At 35.9% G+C, this 18,928-nt stretch overlaps 2 protein-coding genes and 1 pseudogene across 2 annotated transcripts in view; all 3 read right to left on the reverse strand.

Annotated features, from left to right (window-relative positions):
* Window positions 1-10,468, reverse strand: part of LOC146534950 (FMRFamide receptor-like) — a 48,860-nt gene extending 38,392 nt beyond the window's left edge. The window contains exon 1 of the mRNA XM_085193050.1: window positions 10,261-10,468. The gene's annotated coding sequence lies outside the window, so the exon portion shown is untranslated. The remainder of the gene's footprint in view (window positions 1-10,260) is intronic.
* LOC146534952 (uncharacterized) lies at window positions 1,907-2,867 on the reverse strand (annotated as a pseudogene).
* A 633-nt stretch (window positions 10,469-11,101) lies between the features above and the next one.
* On the reverse strand, window positions 11,102-17,111 carry LOC146534953 (uncharacterized). The gene is made up of 2 exons (XM_085193360.1): window positions 14,597-17,111; window positions 11,102-11,220 (listed from the first exon to the last, which is right to left on the reverse strand). Exons 1-2 carry the CDS (start codon window positions 17,109-17,111, stop codon window positions 11,102-11,104), a joined length of 2,634 nt encoding a protein of 877 aa, XP_085049486.1.
* Window positions 17,112-18,928: the final 1,817 nt, after the last annotated feature.

The following is an 18,928-nucleotide window of genomic DNA, read 5'->3' on the forward strand; positions in this document are numbered from 1 at the left end:
GGGGTGTATCTATGCTAGAAATAACAAAAAATAAATAAATCGAAGTACATAAGTTCCACACATATCTCAAAATAAAATAAGTACATGCGATAGCGCTCCTAACAATGGCGACGCGTTTTACACGCGTCCATAGGTTCTCTTGTATCGCGCCGCGGAGTCCCCGCCCGCCCGCGCCCACCCGCGCCCACCCGCGCCCTCCCGCGCCAACGCCCACTATCGTTATTAATTGATGAAATATGAAATTTGGCTCTGGTTAGTGACGAATTTTAGATTAATGATGGTTGGGCCTGAAAACGATTCTTTTTATATTTCTATATAAAGTGGAGTTGTAAAATTTAATATTTATATTCACTACAAAAAAGCAGCTTCACGCCGCTTCAGCCAATAATAGTAATTTTATTCAATTTTCGGTATATTTATGACACAAAGGACATTTATGAAGACGGTCATCGCAGCGGACAACTGACATTTCACTTCCGCGAGAAACCTAGTCACTAACGTCTTTATATAAAAAAGCAAATCTGTGTTTACTTACCACACATTTAGCTCTAAATTATCTGTTGTTATTTTAGTCTATATTTCAGAGACCTAGAATTCGGCTTAGCAATTACATATAAAAAATGTAAAAGTTTTAATAGGACGAGTGGTGTGCTAAATGCTGTCACGGTCGAGTTATGTGAGACTTTTTATTATTTCACTTATATTCAAATTTGGTTCACTTTACGATGTATCTCGCGAATAGCAGGATAGGTGGTTCTTACCCTATGTAACATTAACTTTTCGAGACGGAGAGACGTCTCTTCGCAGTGTTTTCTCTACCGCATTTATCATGGGAAGTGTCCTGGAGAACTGTTTGATCTGTTACCTGCCGCCGAATTTTCTAACCGCACAGTACCTACGTCACAAATTTAAATACCATCAATAGCACCATTCGTAGGAAGTTCATTCCACGCGCCACGCAACTGTGGTAGGTAGGACCTACGGCAATGTTTCCAGGTCTATATGAGCGCACCTGTAGCGCCTTTGGGGGACTATCCATAGGGTCTTACCGTCAGGTAACCCGTACGCTCTTTTGTCTTGTCTTTTTCCAAGAAAAAATGTGTTAAGAAGCGGACCTCAATTCTGCATTGAGTCTTATTAGCAGAGCTTGGATTGATAAAAATGAAAATTCATCGTCTCTAATGGGAATCAAATTTACAGTCACATTTTATTTATATCTTGCATTCTTTGCTGCTTAACTATCATTTAAAATTTGTGTGTATTTTAATGTTTCCTCCTTTCAGTAAGATTAGTGGAGAGAATTGGATAAATATAATAGTTATGACTTCGTTTCTCACTCAAACGAATGAATATTCTTGATTTCCTAAGAAAATTCTGTGTAAAGATGAAGTGCGGTGAGTTCCGCTACCATACTTAATGGGCAACGTTTCAAGCTCGCGCGGAAAACGGAGAACGCAGTTAGAATGAGTGTCTTGACACAAGGTTCTCTGTGTTCACTTTGTGCATTATAGGGCGTCGAGATACAAGAAATAGTAAACAAAAAATATAGAAAATGGCAACTTATCTAACTAAGATAGTTGATTTAAGTAGAAAGAAATAAAAATTTATTATACATTCATAAAAATATGAAACCAGCATCTCTTTACGATTTTTATTCACTTAAAAATAATTTTTATATCGCAATGTATGATTGTAGAGCATATCTGAGTGTGGCTTCCGCTAACCTACTAAACTTAATTAAAGAGTAATGGAAACGAAAGTTTTTAACATATTATTTATATAGTTATTATGTAAAAGTAATAGTAAGTACATATAAATGCCGAGGCAGCTTTATAAATTATTTCTAAATTTATTTTATTCGCCTATTATCATTTATATATAGATGAATATAATATATATAATAACATTAAGGGCTTTTACTATCAAAGAAAGGTTTTCCTTTTTTTTCATTAAAATTTTTCTTAACAAGATGCTCTAATTTATTTATTTCATTGTAAAGATCTTGAGTCTCTTGAAGTGTTTCTCGGTCAATCTTGTCTGATACATAATTTGGTAATCCAATAGCGATAAGATCAATCAATGTTTCCGTATCCATGGATTTTCTAATTTGAAGTAGTAACTTTTCTTTTTTCAGGGCATATTCAAGCAAGGAACCTTATTCATATTTGAAGTTAAAAGCATGTCTAATAGGAGACCAACCTTTATTCCCAAAAGTTTCAATAAATATTTTTTTCCAGTTGTTCCATTCTGATTCTATAGAATATTTTAAAATCATGCAAGTGTGCCAGTCAGCACTACATTTTTCAAGGAAAAACTTCAAGATTTCAATTTTTTTCATATCTTCTACCACTAGACAGCGATCACATTCTTTTTCAAATTGGTTAATCCATTGGCAGGCTGGCATTGGAGGTTTTTTTATCAAATTTGTCAATCATAAAATCATTAGCAATTTTGTTTAAGTTTTTAACTTCAGAAGTTTGTTCTTTCGATTCTAAAACTTTTTCTAACAGCTTCTTTATTGTGTCTTCTGAAGTGTTTACAGTAGATATTCCAGCTGCATTTTCTGGAATCTCCTCTAAATAATGATTTTCAAATAATAAATTATCTTCCTCATCAAAATAAACCTTCTTCATTTTTTCTGTTAAGGTTATCCAAACTTTTCGGAATTGATTTTTTTTTACCAATGTGTTTTTCACTCTGCCATATACTTGTGACGGTATCAATTCTTTGTGTAAACTTGTTGGTTGGTATTCTTCTGGTATTGCGAAAGAACGACCATCCAGTGTGCCGATTGAGGTTAGGCACAATATTGTTGTTTTTCCATCTGACGCTCCTCGCATTTTAAAATCAAACCTTAGTTTTTCCATTTTTTTCTAAAGTAGTCACAATAATGTTGTTTTATAATAACATTAAGGGCTTTTACTTCAGGTGATTTCTTCGTTTAATTACTATTACTATTATTTTTATTACAATTTAATATTTTACATTCAGCTGACATTGCAAATATTCAAATTTAAGAAAAATGACGCTTCGAGTAAATGAGGCTCGTTATTTTTCTTATATATATGGTAATATAGGTAAAAAAATATTTTATCAATTTTATTTTTTTCTAAAAATTAACAATATAATCTACTTAGATTAACAATATAATAGACTTAGGCGTAGTCGGGTTGTTGATATTTAAAATGAGTAAGCTTTATCTCTTGCTATAATAAGAAAAAAATGTCATTTGGGAGCTCTCACTCCAACAACAAGACGTCTCACACTTTCGTCTCTCACTTTCGTCTTTCACTTTTCGTCGAATTCTGGAGGCATTTCATGTTGAGTAGTGGAACTCAATGTCGCGCTTGGCCTCTTTACTAGAGCGAGCAAAGAAAATTTATAACAAGCCCAAAAATAACACAGAGTGCTTCAACACTAACTCTTTTCAGCTTACCCTGCTACGTGCCGGAGATACATAAAATTAAAAAAATATATATAATATGTATATGTTGCAAGTAGGTAGTAGGTAGTAGGTACGAACAAAAACGATAAGGTTATAATAAACAACGCGGTATAATTTATTCAAATTAATATCAATTTTAATATTTGGTAATTCTTCAACAGGTTCGCCATAACTCGTTTATTTTTGCTAAATTAGATTCATTATCATATTTCTGTTGTAACAGCACTAGATATTTACTATGGCTTTGTTTATATGATAACCATAATATATAGATAATAAAAATATTTACATGAATTGACATAGTACGGCATATAGCAGAGTAGGCAAAGAAAACCTAGAGTTAAAGTTCTCCGCTTTCTGCTCTTCGTCTGGATTCTATACACTACAGGTTAAGTAGAGTCAATCAAAGTTATTTAGCTAACTGGGGATCGAACCCAAAGTCGTCCTCACTTTGTGTAAGCAAGTAACTAGTCCTCTATATACTCGTATAATTAATGTCAACTCATCAACATGCGTTCGTTTGTAGAAATTCGTAAACGTTTGAGGTCAAGTTCGTACAGACGCGATCATAAATATACATATACGTAACATTCTAGTGTACGTACATATGTATTCGAGGCCAGTCGTGGCGCAGGTAGAGGGTTCGATTCCCACATTGATGAAATTATATATAGTTTTTTATTTTCATTATTCTGGGAAAATGGGAAAAACAAGTAACTTAACATTAGGTTCCATCTGCCCGCATTTACAACGTGAAGCTAAAAAAATGTTATTATATAAATTAAACAATAAATATTTAATTATCTGTAACAAACAATCGTCTAATAATCCGCAACTTTATTGTTTCTTCTAATATTTTTAAGTAATTAAAGGTTTACTACTATATTGTGACCGACGATTATAATTTACGAGACAACCTCCTGTAATTAGTCGAGGGGCTCCAGAGAATAAGTTCTATACAATTATCTATGTTGGAATGTTGTGTAAAATCATTTGAATAGATGTCATTTAAGTTTCATCGGGGGTTTGATTCTCTCTCCGGAGAATGCGACTTTTTCTATACCTACTTGTAAGAAAAAGTGTGATATTGAGCTCTAAACTACACGCGATATATTGAACAACGTACAAACTTACACGACAGTAATAATTGTTACGTATATCACGTTATAGTCTCATTGGTTTCAAGTTTTAGAGTCCTCTGGCTGGTTATTAGTTTCATTCAAAATTATTGTAATTAAAAGTTTAATCAACGTTTGCTGCCAGTTCGATCACGTTATGATATCGGTGTATTTTTATTTGTAAAGTTAATATTCAATGGTTACAATATATCGTAAATAGTAATTATTATATTAAATATTTTATTCGTTTGAGTAGGAATCAAACCCACAAGTGTCGCTATTACTCACCTTTTTCAAAAGGCCTGGTGGACTGCTAAACAAAACGCGGTGCTAAAATTCTTAAAACCAAAATTTAGAAAGTGGAGAACGGAGTGTATTAGCAGTTTTTGGGGTTATTTTTCTATTTATTTTATAAAAATGCATAAAAACTTGAATAATGTCTTGTGATTTATCTTGTTTTTGATCAGATTTTTTGTATACGTGTCACTTTTTTGAGTGTTAAGTTAAATAAAATAAAGTAGATATTTTTTTAAGCTTCCTAAAGTATACTTTACACTTGCATTATACCGCGTACCTGCATAGCGAGTAAGGTAGGGAACAACTAAAGTCCATTAGTCCAATTATAACAATAATCCATTCTCCACTCTCCGCCGGAGTGGCGAAACTAAACGCCGCCACACCGAGCTTCAAAAAACCAAATATATGTTGTATATTTTTAACAACGATCGTCTTAGCTCCAAGTGTACCTATTATGAGCTATTTTTGGATAATTATTTAAATCTGTCTACTAATGTCTGTAATGCACCGCGTTGCCAATAACTATCCACGCAGCAGTCATAGCGAACTCTGGTCACTCGACGAAGCCAGACGTTCAGGTCCACAAAACAGTGAGATCAGAGTGTCATAGGAGAGTCAGCACAACTTTCTCTCTGCTAAATGGAGAATAAGCCGTAAAAGTGAAAAAAAAAAATAAACAAAAATATTCGTCCGAGCGAATAATGAATAATTATTTATCTGTTCAGTCAGACTCATCAAGAGCTCATATTTTTTAAATTGTACATTCATGATTATGTCACAAAACTGTGTCTTCAAACAAAGATTTTACTCTTAATGAATGAAACGTCCCGACTTAGTTTTTTGGTCATTCAAGTAATTTTATAATATACATTTAATAAGAGCCTATCTGCTAACTACAGACCGGTCAGACGACTGTTTGTCCCTAATGTTATGTATCATGAATTATATTAATAACTTGATTTATTATAATAAAAAACCTTTAAGCGTTTTATTTAACAAAGAGTTTAATCAAGTTAGATAATATATATATATATATATATATATTTAATTAATTCATTTCGTCAAATCGGTTTAATATAAGACGCCAGTGAGACGTAGTTCTTTTTTGCTTCACGCTGTATCTTACACATCGTTCCCCGTGGACCGTCACTAGAGCCAGGGAATCAAAAAAAATCATTCTCACGAGAAAAATAGAATCTACCTCACATATACTCCATTTTGACTGACGGTCGTGGTTGAAGGTCGTCTTCCTGATATCGGTTGCGATCCATCGCGCACCTCACCACCTTGTGGAATTCCTTAGGTGTCCTGTCCATGGCGCTGGTGATCGGCCACGTGGTCTCTTGCCTTCAGTATTCCAACGCCTACGTACATACGCCATATATACATCTGTATTTTCTCCATCTTTTCTCATTATAAAAATCAAAGAATCCAGAAGATTAGTATAAATTATTTATATTTAAACTTTCTGGAGCTCCTCTACCCATGATCGTTCTACAAGGATCTATTCTGTGTTCCCTTTTATTTCTGGTTTATACTCACAGATGAAACTTCCTGAATATTTAAAATTGACAGAAATAAAGTAAATTATGACGAAGTAAATAATGCATTGTCATTGCATATTATTCGTCGTTTTGACGTTAATAATCTTACGTTAAATGCAAAAAATTAATTTGCACTACCTAATGTTAAAAAACAAAATGTTAGTCTTGTAATTAAAGGTGAAAATCTTATTGTTACAGAATCAATAGATTTTAAGCTCCAGTGGAATTTCCACCTCGAAACACTTGTCGGCCGCGTTCGCAGCTAAGAAACTCCGACAAATTACGGACATAGATACTGCCCGACTAGTTTATTTTAGTTATTTTCATAACATTCTATGTTACGGAATGCTACTGTGGGGTAGTGCCGCAGGTATAAATTCAATACATAAAGTATTATATCTTCAAAAAAGGATCGTAAGATCTATATATATAAAAGGACTTGTCCTCACTGACTGAGGTAAGACGCACGCACAGCCGTAACCGCTGTGTGTAGAAACGTGAAATTTGGACAGATGTTTACTTTCGTAATCTGGACATCCACTAAGAAGGGATTTTGAAAAATTTTAACCCTAAAGGGGTGAAATAGGGGTTCAAAGTTAGTATGGAAATAAGTTTAAATCGGCACTGATTCTTAAAAAATTTGAAATTCAGACTTTTGAAAGTATTTAATTGAACACGTGTTTCATGGTTTTCTAGAATTCTTTCCATAAGAGTGCAAATAAGGGGTTGAAAGTTTGTATGGAAAAATTCTTAAATCGCCACCGATTTTTATAAAATTTTCAATTTAGACTCTTAAAAATATTTCATTGAACACATGTTTAATGGTTTATTAGAATTCCCCTAAATACGCAAGCGAAGCTGCGCGCGTCCGCTAGTCTATTTATAATCTTAAAGCTCGAGATTGTCTAAAGAGTTAATTAATAATTCTCATTTAATTGAATGTCTACCAAATTCTCTCAGGAGACCTACCGGTTCCTATTGGAAAAGTCCTTTTATATCATAAGCTAGTTTTATATACAAATAAAACGATCCTCTCTTCTCATGTAATATTTTTATATGAAGAATATACCAACTTTTGGACATCGTCCAAGTATTCAATAGTTAAGTTAAGTAGTTAAGTATTCAACAGTAACACACACAATTAACGTTTACAAATGAAATCATTTAACATAAAAGACAACGTCTATAGACTAGATATTTGAGTAATTTCTGAGCAGACAATTCACTGGTGACTCGTCAAGGGCGACTGACTAGTTTTTTACAACGTATATTAATTATATATTTAAAATATGGACAATAATAAATCTATATAGCATAGAAGTAACTGACACATTACTTCTATTTCTTGAATGAGTGAAGATTCAAATATAATAATAAATTTTACAATATATCTATACTTAATATAATAAAGCGGAAGAGTTTGTTTGTTTGTTTGTTTGAACGCTAAGATCTCTGGATCTACTGGTCCGATTTACTTTGTTTTTGTTTTGTATGAAAGCTGCATTCTTCAGAAGTGCTATAGGCTATATAACATTACATTACACATATGTACTAATAAATTAAAATACTTTCTAATTTGACATGCAATTTATTCTGCCATATTAATAACAACCGTCGTTGCTAAGGAACGGTTTGCAAAGTTTCTTTGTTGTTTTAAGAAAACGTCACCCAAAATGAACTAATATTTTGATATTCATCCTTATAAAAATAAATATATTATATAATATTTAATAAATATTCTTATAGTTCAAGCAGGCGTAGTCGCGTCCGGGTCCACTAGTACGAGTATAATATATATATATATATAAATAAGGGGTACTTTTCTAATTACCCCAGACATTAATTGTAAAAGAGATGATGGTGGTGTGTTGGTTGGAATCTGAGGGGTATAATATAAAATAGATAGATTTTACTTTCACGCAACTCCTGCTTTTTTTAGCAAGTATCTTGACAATTGGCCGGAAAGTAGGGAACAGAGTGACTTAGCGTGAGGTTCCTCTGCATATCCTGCTATATGCGGAATCGCTTATTCATACGCGCTCTTTTTGTATATAATGGATAGTTCATATAAGTTTGTAATATTTTTTTTTGCAATATAAATATAAATTTCTCACTTCATGCCAAATATCATGACTGTCTAAGGAAAGTACCTTATAGGCTAATAGGCAACTTTAATATTTCTTTGTTTGAAATATTTCTACTGTAAGTTTCGAATTATTTGTTCTCAATCTCAGAATCATCTTTATTCAAGTATTTCCCACATGTGTTTGTTCTAAATCTTTCACCGTCGCGTAAATAGTAATTTGCAACGGTTTGTTTACAGGCAGACGGGTTTTTCTTCGTACATGTCCCAATTTTTTAAAGGAAGAAAATTATCTATATATATAAAAGGACATGTCCTCACTGACTGAGGTAAGACGCACGCACAGCCGTAACCGCTGTGCGTAGAAACGTGAAATTTGGACAGATGTTTACTTTCGTAATCTGGACATCAACTAAGAAGGGATTTTGAAAAATTTTGACCCTAAAGGGATGAAATAGGGTTTGAAAGTTTGTATAGAAAAATCTTTAAATCGCCACCGATTTTTATAAAATTTGAAATTTAGACTTAAAAATATTTCATTGACCACGTGTTTCATTGTTTATTAGAATTCATCGCTAAGGGTGAAAATAAGCAGGCAAAGCTGCGCGCGTCCGCTAGTCGTTAATATATTCCTTTCCACACTTCCGGCGGTCAAGGAGGAGTACCGTGAGGGTTTAGTGGGTAGTGTGCACGATCTGTACCTGGTGGTTCAAGAGTTCCACATAACCTATGTCATGAATGTCATTTTTTGGTTTTACAAAGTACATATACGTCATCGGTCACCACTTTAATTACAGCGTGGTGCAATTACTGTGAATTTAATGTTTTTATTATATTTTTTTGTTTTATTTTTGGTTTTTAGCTTTCAATCTAACATTTCCTGTACACGTAAATTAGTATTATTATAATATAATATAGATAATGGGTTTGGTATGTTTGTTTTAAAAAAAAACAGTACATCACAACTGGGGAAATGGGGAACGGAGTGTCACGGAGTGAACACTAGGTTTATTCTGCCTTCCCTACCTGCTGTTTGCGGGACTTCCCACAAATAAATCTTCACAGTCGGTAGAAAGTGAAAAACGAAATATATTACTATAGTTGTTCTATACTAGGAAATTAAATAAATTTGTATGATAATTATGTTTATAATCTGTTGTGTAGTTTCTGTTGTTTACTACTCAAACAATATGCTTTTGTTGCCAAAAAATATATATAAAAACTGTTAATGATGCCAAGGGGAATTCCCATTTAGTGATCACAATACTATTAGCGCCTAGTTTTTACTGTTTTAAAATTAAATAATATATGTCTGTCGTATATTGGGGTAAGCAGAGGGAGGTTGGGAACCTGGTGTCAAAATGTCGTGCCATTGCGTGTCATTGACGTAACTTATTAGAGTGGCGCGATAGTTGTAGGTACGATCCTTTACTCTGGTAACAAGACAAAGCACGACTGCATACAGTGTGAAAGTAAACAAATAAGGATGGCAGAAATACTTTATTGAACCATTAATTGACATTACATTTATTAATGCCTCACACTATAAGTCCACGTAGTCCAAAGAGCAGGGTAGGCTGAGGGACCCTCGTGTTACCATACGCGCACGGCATTTGCCTCGAGTGGGAATCAGTGCCACAACCTGTCGCGTTTACATTCATACGATCTGATCTTACTATATAAGTATCCTATTTTTATTTTAATAACATAATCTATAAATATTAATGTTAATCCAAATATTTAAAAAATATATTAAAAAACATAATTTCGTACCTTCGTCTCCAAAATATTTTTTATAATAACCACAAAATCACTACATAAATAGAGACACTCTGAACGCAGCACAGAAACACAATTTCCTCTAAGCACAGTAGTATCGAAGTATTTCAAAGTAAAATTCCCCACACTCGCACCAGCGCGTAGCGTAGAGCGCGTAGACGTCGTCGCTCGCGCGCGGTCGCACTACTACTGGGCTCTGACTGTAGAGTAGAGTAGAGTAGAGTAGAGTAGAGTCTGTAGTCTGAATTACTTTATATAAACATTGGGAAAAATTACAAAAATGTGTGTAAATATGTAAAATTATTGTTTTAAATGATTTTCTATGTATACAGTGGGAGAATATATATTTTTGATGCAATTGTTAAGTAAATCTTTTCATATACTTATTACAAATCGTACCTTTACATTTTTTATGCATTCTAAGTAAGAATTACAGGCATACTTCTTTCTTTCATTCTTCTTCTGTAATACCCACGTTTCGCTGCCGTATAACAGCGTCGGTACCAATACTACATTGTATACGGCCAAACGCGCAGCTGTGCTGACGTTTCGCCGTCTCATCAATGCAGCTAAGGCTCCATTAACCCTGTTACCGGCAGCAACACGCCTATCCACATCCATCTCGTATCTTCCATCTCTACTGAACGTACTCCCTAAGTATACCACCTCATTCACTTGTTCTAATATCTTACTATTCACACTGACATTGCATTCCGTCCTCTCTTCATTTCTTTCAAATACCAGAACTTTTGTCTTACTCGCATTCAGACTACGACCATTATTTTCATACCCTTTTTCCAGAGTGGTATACTTTAAAATCATTATCATTCAGGTATCAATCCAATACCTGTAACTCGCATTCTGATGATGCAATGAGCACTGCATCATCTGCGTACAGCAGGAAATTCACATTCAAGTCACCTACTTTCACTCCCATATCACTTTGTTTCACTCCTTTACATTTTAATACGAAAATTACACATAATTATTAAACATTGCAGTATTTAAAACTGTGCCTTTTGGACATTGTCCAAGCGCTCGAGTTAATTAATTCGCTCTCGTCGCCGTCCAGTTGTTTATAAAATTGGAACTTTTTGTTTGCACATCTGTAGGACAAAATGACAGTCTCGTACTCTTTCACTCGTCATAATGAAATATTATCGTTTTCGTTCGTGCCGTGTTATCCAGAACAAGGGAACGAAAATAATTGATTCCTCCGATAGAAAATCTATCTACATACATACGTTACATATTTATATCGATATATCTATACAAGAGGTTGATCTTTCTCCAGACACAGTATGATGAATGTGCTTCCTTCTTCTCCTTGGTTGGATTGATCACAAGATTAAACAATCCTGATTGATACGACGTCAAATATAGTCTTTATGGGAAGCTAAAATTATAAAAAACCGTCTAACTCATGCAAACATCTAGAACACTGAAACTTGATTTAGAACTAAATAAAATTTATTTAGGTGCCAAACGCTACGGTTTTTGTATATCTCTTTGATTTCGTCCAGTGTCCTCGACCTTTCCATACATATCCTCTGTGTGGTCTTCTTGCTTTTTATGTGATCTTCCTCTAGTGGAACGGTCTACCCGCGGCAGTGTTTCCAGGTTGGTACGATATGGGTACCTTTAAAAAGCGCGTCTATCTCCATCTCAAAGGCCGGCAACGCACCTGTAGCTCCTCTGGTGCTGCACGGGGTCGTGGGCGGCGGTGATCACCATCCATGACCCGAACGCTCGTTTGCCTTGTCCTTTTACCATAAAAAAAAAGTATCAACAGTACTGTATTCTCGAATGTCAACCCATCTCCCATTGCCTCATTTACCACTCACTCTTATTTTTTGCTATTCTTTCAATACTCATCCTCTGGACGTACGCAAACTCAAACATCCTCGCTCCTTCATCAAAGAAGTGTTATGACTTATCGTTCACCACCCATCACCCGCTCCATTTTTGAGACAGAAAAAGTCAAGTTAAGCTAGTTATGTTAGTTAGCTTTCAATTAGGAACGTTTTAACTTGCCGCGAAGATTTATAACATGTAACACATGTAAGAAAGAAGCAACTGTTCCCTTACTGAGTAACTGACAAACAACGCACGGACCAAATTGTGGGACTTAGGCTTTAGGTTAGGGAATATAGGCAAGCACTAAGACAGTATTCTCAAATATTTGTTTAAAACTCTATAAAGAGTTTTCTTAAATGTAACAATAAAAATAAACATATTCTTCTGAGGTATATGTATATACTAAGAAATATAAATATACAATGTATGTACCAACATTTTTTTCGTGATATTGGCAAGTGTTCAAATGCTCTAAGGTACAACACCGCCGCGTCGGGTCGATGTGTTCATGCCAACACGTCCTTGATACCATTGATAACAAAGTTGAAACGTCTGATCTTTCTCTGAGAACATTTTTCTATATTTATTATATTAAAATTCACTATCCTTTTTGTTGATTTTTTCCGCTAAGCTTCACGTTGCATCCCGCATACAGCAGGAACGGGGGATGTTTGTATGTCCATTCCATAATTCCGTCGAGGGAGAATCTATGTTAGGATATTTTTTCTACACAAAATAAATAAAGATCAATTGCCAGTAACTGGCAGTGCAGGCGCGTGTATTAACTACCGATAAAGCTTTCTTAACAGGTTAAATATAACAATTTAATAAATACAGAACACAACCGAGTCGTAGATAAATCATGTACTGAAGTCAAACATCGTATAACTGCCATATTATAAATTGTTAACTTTATTTAATCTCGAAAGTTTTGAACTTTGAGCAGTAAACGGAACGGATAATGTTGTGTGACGGGACTTATAATAAAAATAAGTTATTTTGGATTCTCCTTAATATAAATTTATTGTAAAAATCTAAATAAACATTCGTTTAACCATAACACCTAAGTCGTCGTGAGTTCTGTAGAAATGTAAGTAATAATAGAATAACATATATTTAGAATGATATATAGCAAGTATTCTAATATAATTGTGAAAGGCTTCAGAACCTTATTCAGTGTTTTGGTTACTATTCTTATACTTCTTAAAGGTTATGGGTTTAATTGTCATTGTTTAAGTACAAATATTATTGTATACCGAAAAAATATTTACTTAAAATATAGTATTAATACACAGAATATACTTTTATTAAATAAGCGAATCAATTTTACATTTTTAAATATAAATTATTATAAAAAAGATACATTTAAAAATATAAAAAAACCACACTTCCGAGGGCGGGACAAGGGTCCAAGCCATCGGTGGCTAGGGCTCCAGAGAGAGGAACCTCCGCACAATACGCGCCGTCTCAAGTAATACTGCCTTCTGTATCCGGTTCTTGATCCAACAGCTAAGCGATAGCCTCTTAAGGTGTTGGTCGAGGCTTTTCGCTATTAAACCGTTAACCGAAACCACTATCGGCACAATGATAGTCGCATTGACGTCCCACATGGCGGTAATCTCATGGGCTAGGTCCAAATATTTAGATTGTTTTTCTTTTTCGGCCTTCACGAGATTTTCATCATGTGGGATAGTAACGTCAACAATCACTGCGCGGCGCGCCGCTCGGTCTACTAGTACTATATCAGGTCTATTGGCAACAATATACCTGTCAGTAATAATAGACCGATCCCAGTAGAGCAAAGCACAGCTATTTTCAAGAACAGACATGGGATTGTACCTGTAGTAAGGCACCTCCAATTCTACAAGGCCATATTGAAGAGCAAGTTGCTGGTGTATTATCTTGGCTACTTGATTGTGTCTATGCAAATACTCGCCATTAGCAAGATGAGAACAACCAGAGACAATATGTCTGAGGGACTCCCCAGGTTGATGACACGCCCGGCAGATGTCGATAGTGCCATCTTTCATAATATGTCTCTGGTAGTTCCGTGTCTTGATAACTTCGTCCATAATTGCACAGACAAAACCTTCAGTTTCTCCGAAAAGATCCCCGAACTGTAACCAAGATAATGATGAAACAGTATCCACGTCCTGGCCCACTAGGGCTCTATGGAATCTACCATGCAGCTCCTTGCTCTTCCATACAGCCATGCGATCAGAAGTAGTAAGTACTACAGGCCGACGCCAGTTCTCTTTGCCCAAGGAAAGAGGAGTAAGGCCTTTGTCAACTGTTACCACATCCTTGTGCATATCCACGTCAATCTTGAGAAAATATTCTCTAAGACTGCATACCTCGTGGTTATGGAGGTTCTTGACATTCAAAAAGCCACGACCTCCACACTTACGCGGGATATACAGTCTCATTACAGACGAACGCGGATGGTGCATTCGGTATGTCGTCAACAATTTACGTATTTGGCGATCTACGGAGTCTAACTCAGTCTGTGTCCATCTTACAATGCCAAAAGTATAGGCTAAAAGCGGCATAACCCAACCGTTGAAAGCACGCACCTTGTTGCCACCAGATAAAAGGCTGCCAAGCACTTTTTTCAGGCGGCTAAAGAAACGCTCCTTCACCAATTGCTTTATGCTCCGCTCATCAATACCCAATGCTTCAGACATTCCAAGATATTTATAAGTCTCACCTTCACCAAGAGTTCTGAAGGAAACAGAATCTGAAATGCAAATATTATCAGATCTGATCACACTCCCCCGCACTACATGCATGCTAGCACATTTATCGACGCCAAATTCCATTCCTATATCACTACTAAAGGTTTGAGTTACCTTTAGTAGCCGCATAAGATCAGAACGTTTTGACGCAAATAATTTCAGATCATCCATGTACAGCAAGTGAGATATGACCTTACCCCCCCGGCGAAGACGAAAGCCTAAACCTGAATCCTCTAACAAAGTGCTAAGAGGATTCAGAGCTAGGCAAAACCATAAAGGACTCAGACTGTCACCCTGAAATATACCCCTCTTTATCCTTATCGGTTCAGACGTTGCAGGAATATCACACTCCCCTAGATGACGAAGGACAGTGACCCATTGTCCCATACAAGCCTCCAAAAATGATCTCAAAGTAATATCAATCTTATATAACTCCAAGACCTTCAAGAGCCAAGTATGTGGCACTGAATCATATGCCTTCTTATAGTCTATCCAAGCAGTAGTGAGATTTTTCCAGTTCCGCCTTACCTGTTGGCTTATAGTTGTGTCAATGAGAAGAAGTTCCTTTGTACCACGGCCACCAGCCCTACATCCATTCTGAGTCGGTGCCAAAATTTTGTTACGAACAATATGTCCTGTGATTTTCTTATTCAGAATAGATGTAAGGAGCTTATAGATGGTAGGTAAGCATGTTATTGGGCGATAGTTTTTAGGCTCCGTGGTACATCCGGATTTGTATGACAGGAATGTCACACCTGTTGTCAGAAATGTTGATAACGATCCAGAGTCAAGGGCATCCTGGAATTGTGTTGCGAAAACGGAATGTGAACTGCGAAACCACTTCAGCCAGAAATTATGCAACCCATCTAGCCCGGGACATTTCCAATTACTAGCATAACGAATAGCACACCTCTCATCAATTTCGCTTATTTTTATTGATGGCATTGGTATAATATTTTCGCAATTTTTCACAATATCACAAAACCATTCACCCTCAGTGTGTTCAACAGGAGCCGACCATATACTACGCCAAAAACCAGCACTAGCATCTGGATTCGGGATCTCGCAATTAACCACACTATCCCCAGAACGTTCCCATTTCCTGTATACACTCCGTTGGTTCTTTTGAAAGGCACTATTCTGATTGTATCGATCCCATCGTTCTCTATATCTTCTAATGCGTTTTGCCAATGCATAGAGTTTCTGTTTCAGAAAGTCAATACGGTTTGTGACGTTAGCCATATACTCACTGGGCTTTAAATTTGTTCCAGCAAATGCTTCCGCCACAAACCGCATGACCCTCGGTCGAGGATTACCCGACTTGAAACTTATTAGCTTGCCAATGAGGATTCTAGTCAGATTGATACGCTTTTCAGTGTCGTACTGCCATGCCGGCACCGTATGCTTTGAAGCCTTGGTACCCCCTTTATTTGGGAACTGTACACCAGCAACACGACATACAGCTACAGCACCACAATACAACAATGAATGCGTATCAGTAAGATCGTTACAGTTGTTAAAATGACTTGGCAAATGTTGATCTAGAATCCTCACTAGTGCTATGTTACGTCTATGCATAGGCAAACGAGGTAATTTTGGTCTGAGATTTACCGGAATGGAACCATATTCCAAAATAGCATCTTTCAAGCTTCTCCTCAATCGCTCATCATCCTGGGCACTCACAGACAACTCAATATTACCTTGCGACTCAATGTTGGCGTGCTGGAACTGTGACCGGATGTCGCAACTGTTGTTGTTGGTAGTATTGACCTGCTGAAAGCTCAAGCGTAGCCTTTCCAGTACGGATTCATCCAGCAGATGACGTCGCTGAATGATCCGCACCCTGTCCGACAGTCGCTGTGCAGTAACGGTCGCTGTTGGTTCAAGCTCCTGAAACATAGACAGTAACCTTGAACGATACGCAGTGAGGTTAGTTCCCCCCTCTGTTGCCCTATAGTACGCACGCATGACACTCTCATTCAGCTGTTGAGACCATCTCATGCGAGGCACTTTACCACCGGTAGCGGGAGCCTTGTTGAGCATCCTCGACACTCCTGGCTCCAAACCCTCCGATGGTGGGATGTCGGCGCGCCGGCGTGGTCTTAAAGCCGGCCCTTCCGACTCTGACATTCCTTCCTCCGAACCCGCAGTCGAAGGCGCAGTGCGATAGTCGTCTTCTGACGACGACGGTTGCGAATTCGAAGGGCAACATCTCCGCCCGTGGTGTTGGGAGTGCACTTGTCCTCCTGGCATCCGTCACTATTTTTTACTCTTGTGCCATCTTTTACCAATATTTGTTTTAATTCTAGTAATCCAGATCATATTTTTGTATCCAATTTTCTTATGGTTTTGTACTTTTTCTAAATTATTTATTAATTTATATCAACAGTGAAAATTTTTCCTGACATGTTTGTTTGACGGTTGCTAGGGTTGTATTAATTATTATTATAGTATAATTAAATATATACTAAACGAAGTAGCAGTATTAATATTTGTCCAACAAAGATATTTGCCAAAGAGTTTTAATTATTATGTTGTGATAGAAAGTTAATATTTCTATCACAATATAATAATTAAAAATTTTGGCACAAATACTATAAAACTACATTTCAATACAAGAATACCTTCTATTGTATATGTACATATAATATCTTAAGTAGTTAACTAAATATTAATTGTAGAGCGCTCCTTTAGTTGGCTGAAACTTTATCAATGAAACTTTGAGTGTAAGTTTGCGGCTTAGAGAGCAATTAGTGAGTGACTACTGGACTCTCTATGTACAGTACTTATACTCCTGTAAACATATAGGCTTTCTTTTGATATAAATCACTTAATATTTCTGTGTTATATATATACTTAAATTTAAAGTATACCTAAGTCCTCAATGATTGATGGATATCAATATTAAATATTATAATAACAACTTTGTCAAAGTTTTATTATAATATTTATTTTTAGATTAATAAACGTAAAGAAATGAGATCGTTGTGGCGCAGATGGGGAAGGGGGGTACTGTAAGCGGAACGGTTCGATTCCCACTCGGGGGAATGAAATATTAATATTTTCATTTCCTCGCTCTAGCAACGCAACGGGGCAAGCGCACCGTTGAGTCTCGTCGCTTATCACGCTATGTCTCGAGAATTTGGCGAACAATTTAGACTTGTGACGGAAATGTCTTGTTTTTTGTTACATCTTTATGGCAAATAGGTTCCCAGGTTCCCTCTGTTTACCCTGCTTTGTGCGGTGTGCAGGGTGAAAGTAACAGTAAGGAAACAATTTTTTTTAAGATTCACACGTATACCTTTATAATAAGAGAGTAAGCACATAGTGACAAGACACTCCGATCTAGAGTTTCCACCCCAACTCAAGTCATGGCGCATTGAGCGGCGGACATAAAATAACTTGAATATAAATGTTTGCCCAAACGAGGATGAAACCCATAACCGTCACGCTTACAGTTAGATACTGTCCCGCTGCGAGACGATGGTGTCTGAAATAAAATGTAATGTAAGTATTCATATTAAATTATCTTCTTATTGTTTTATGTTTAATGCCCGTTTTGAAGTTATAAAAGAAGTCTGAAGTTTTCTAGATATTAAAATGAAACAGTTGCCGAGGTTAGTTTCTTTACGAAAAGATATTAAAAGAAATTCAAATTTTAAAGAATCCGAAGTTAGTTGAATATTTAAATGAAAACAAAAACCATCTGCAAATTTTAATTTGAAAGCATTTGATAATGTATTAAAAATATAAATGGCAATACCATATTTGAGGCTGACGAGGCGCAGGAGCTGAAACGTGAGGGTTATGGGTTCGATTCTAAATCGGTGGAATGAATGAATTATTTAATTTTTTCATAAATTATAAAAAAAATATAATATTAATAAATTAACTTTTTCTTAAATTATGAAGGTTTTGCTTAAGGCAGCTGATATTGGTTTGGAACGAATTACGAGATACAGTCGACGCAAACGAAATTGCGGGCGAGAAATAGTTCATTATAATATTTACAAAGAACTAAATACCACTCCAGTCTCACAATGCAATAAATACTATTGTACAATCGGGCC

The sequence above is a fragment of the Heliconius melpomene genome, chromosome 11 (genome assembly GCF_056956725.1).
Source record: "Heliconius melpomene rosina isolate 202511_hmr_F chromosome 11, ASM5695672v1, whole genome shotgun sequence".
Classification (NCBI taxonomy): domain Eukaryota; kingdom Metazoa; phylum Arthropoda; class Insecta; order Lepidoptera; family Nymphalidae; genus Heliconius; species Heliconius melpomene.

Coding starts and splice junctions, on each gene's coding strand:
- LOC146534953 (XM_085193360.1), bottom strand. CDS start 17,111: ATGCCAGGAGGACAAGTGCACTCCCAACACCACGGGCGGAGATGTTGC. Junction 11,221..14,596: donor CTCCGTAGATCGCCAAATAC/GTAAATTGTTGA, acceptor TAAAATGTAAAG/GAGTGAAACAAAGTGATATG.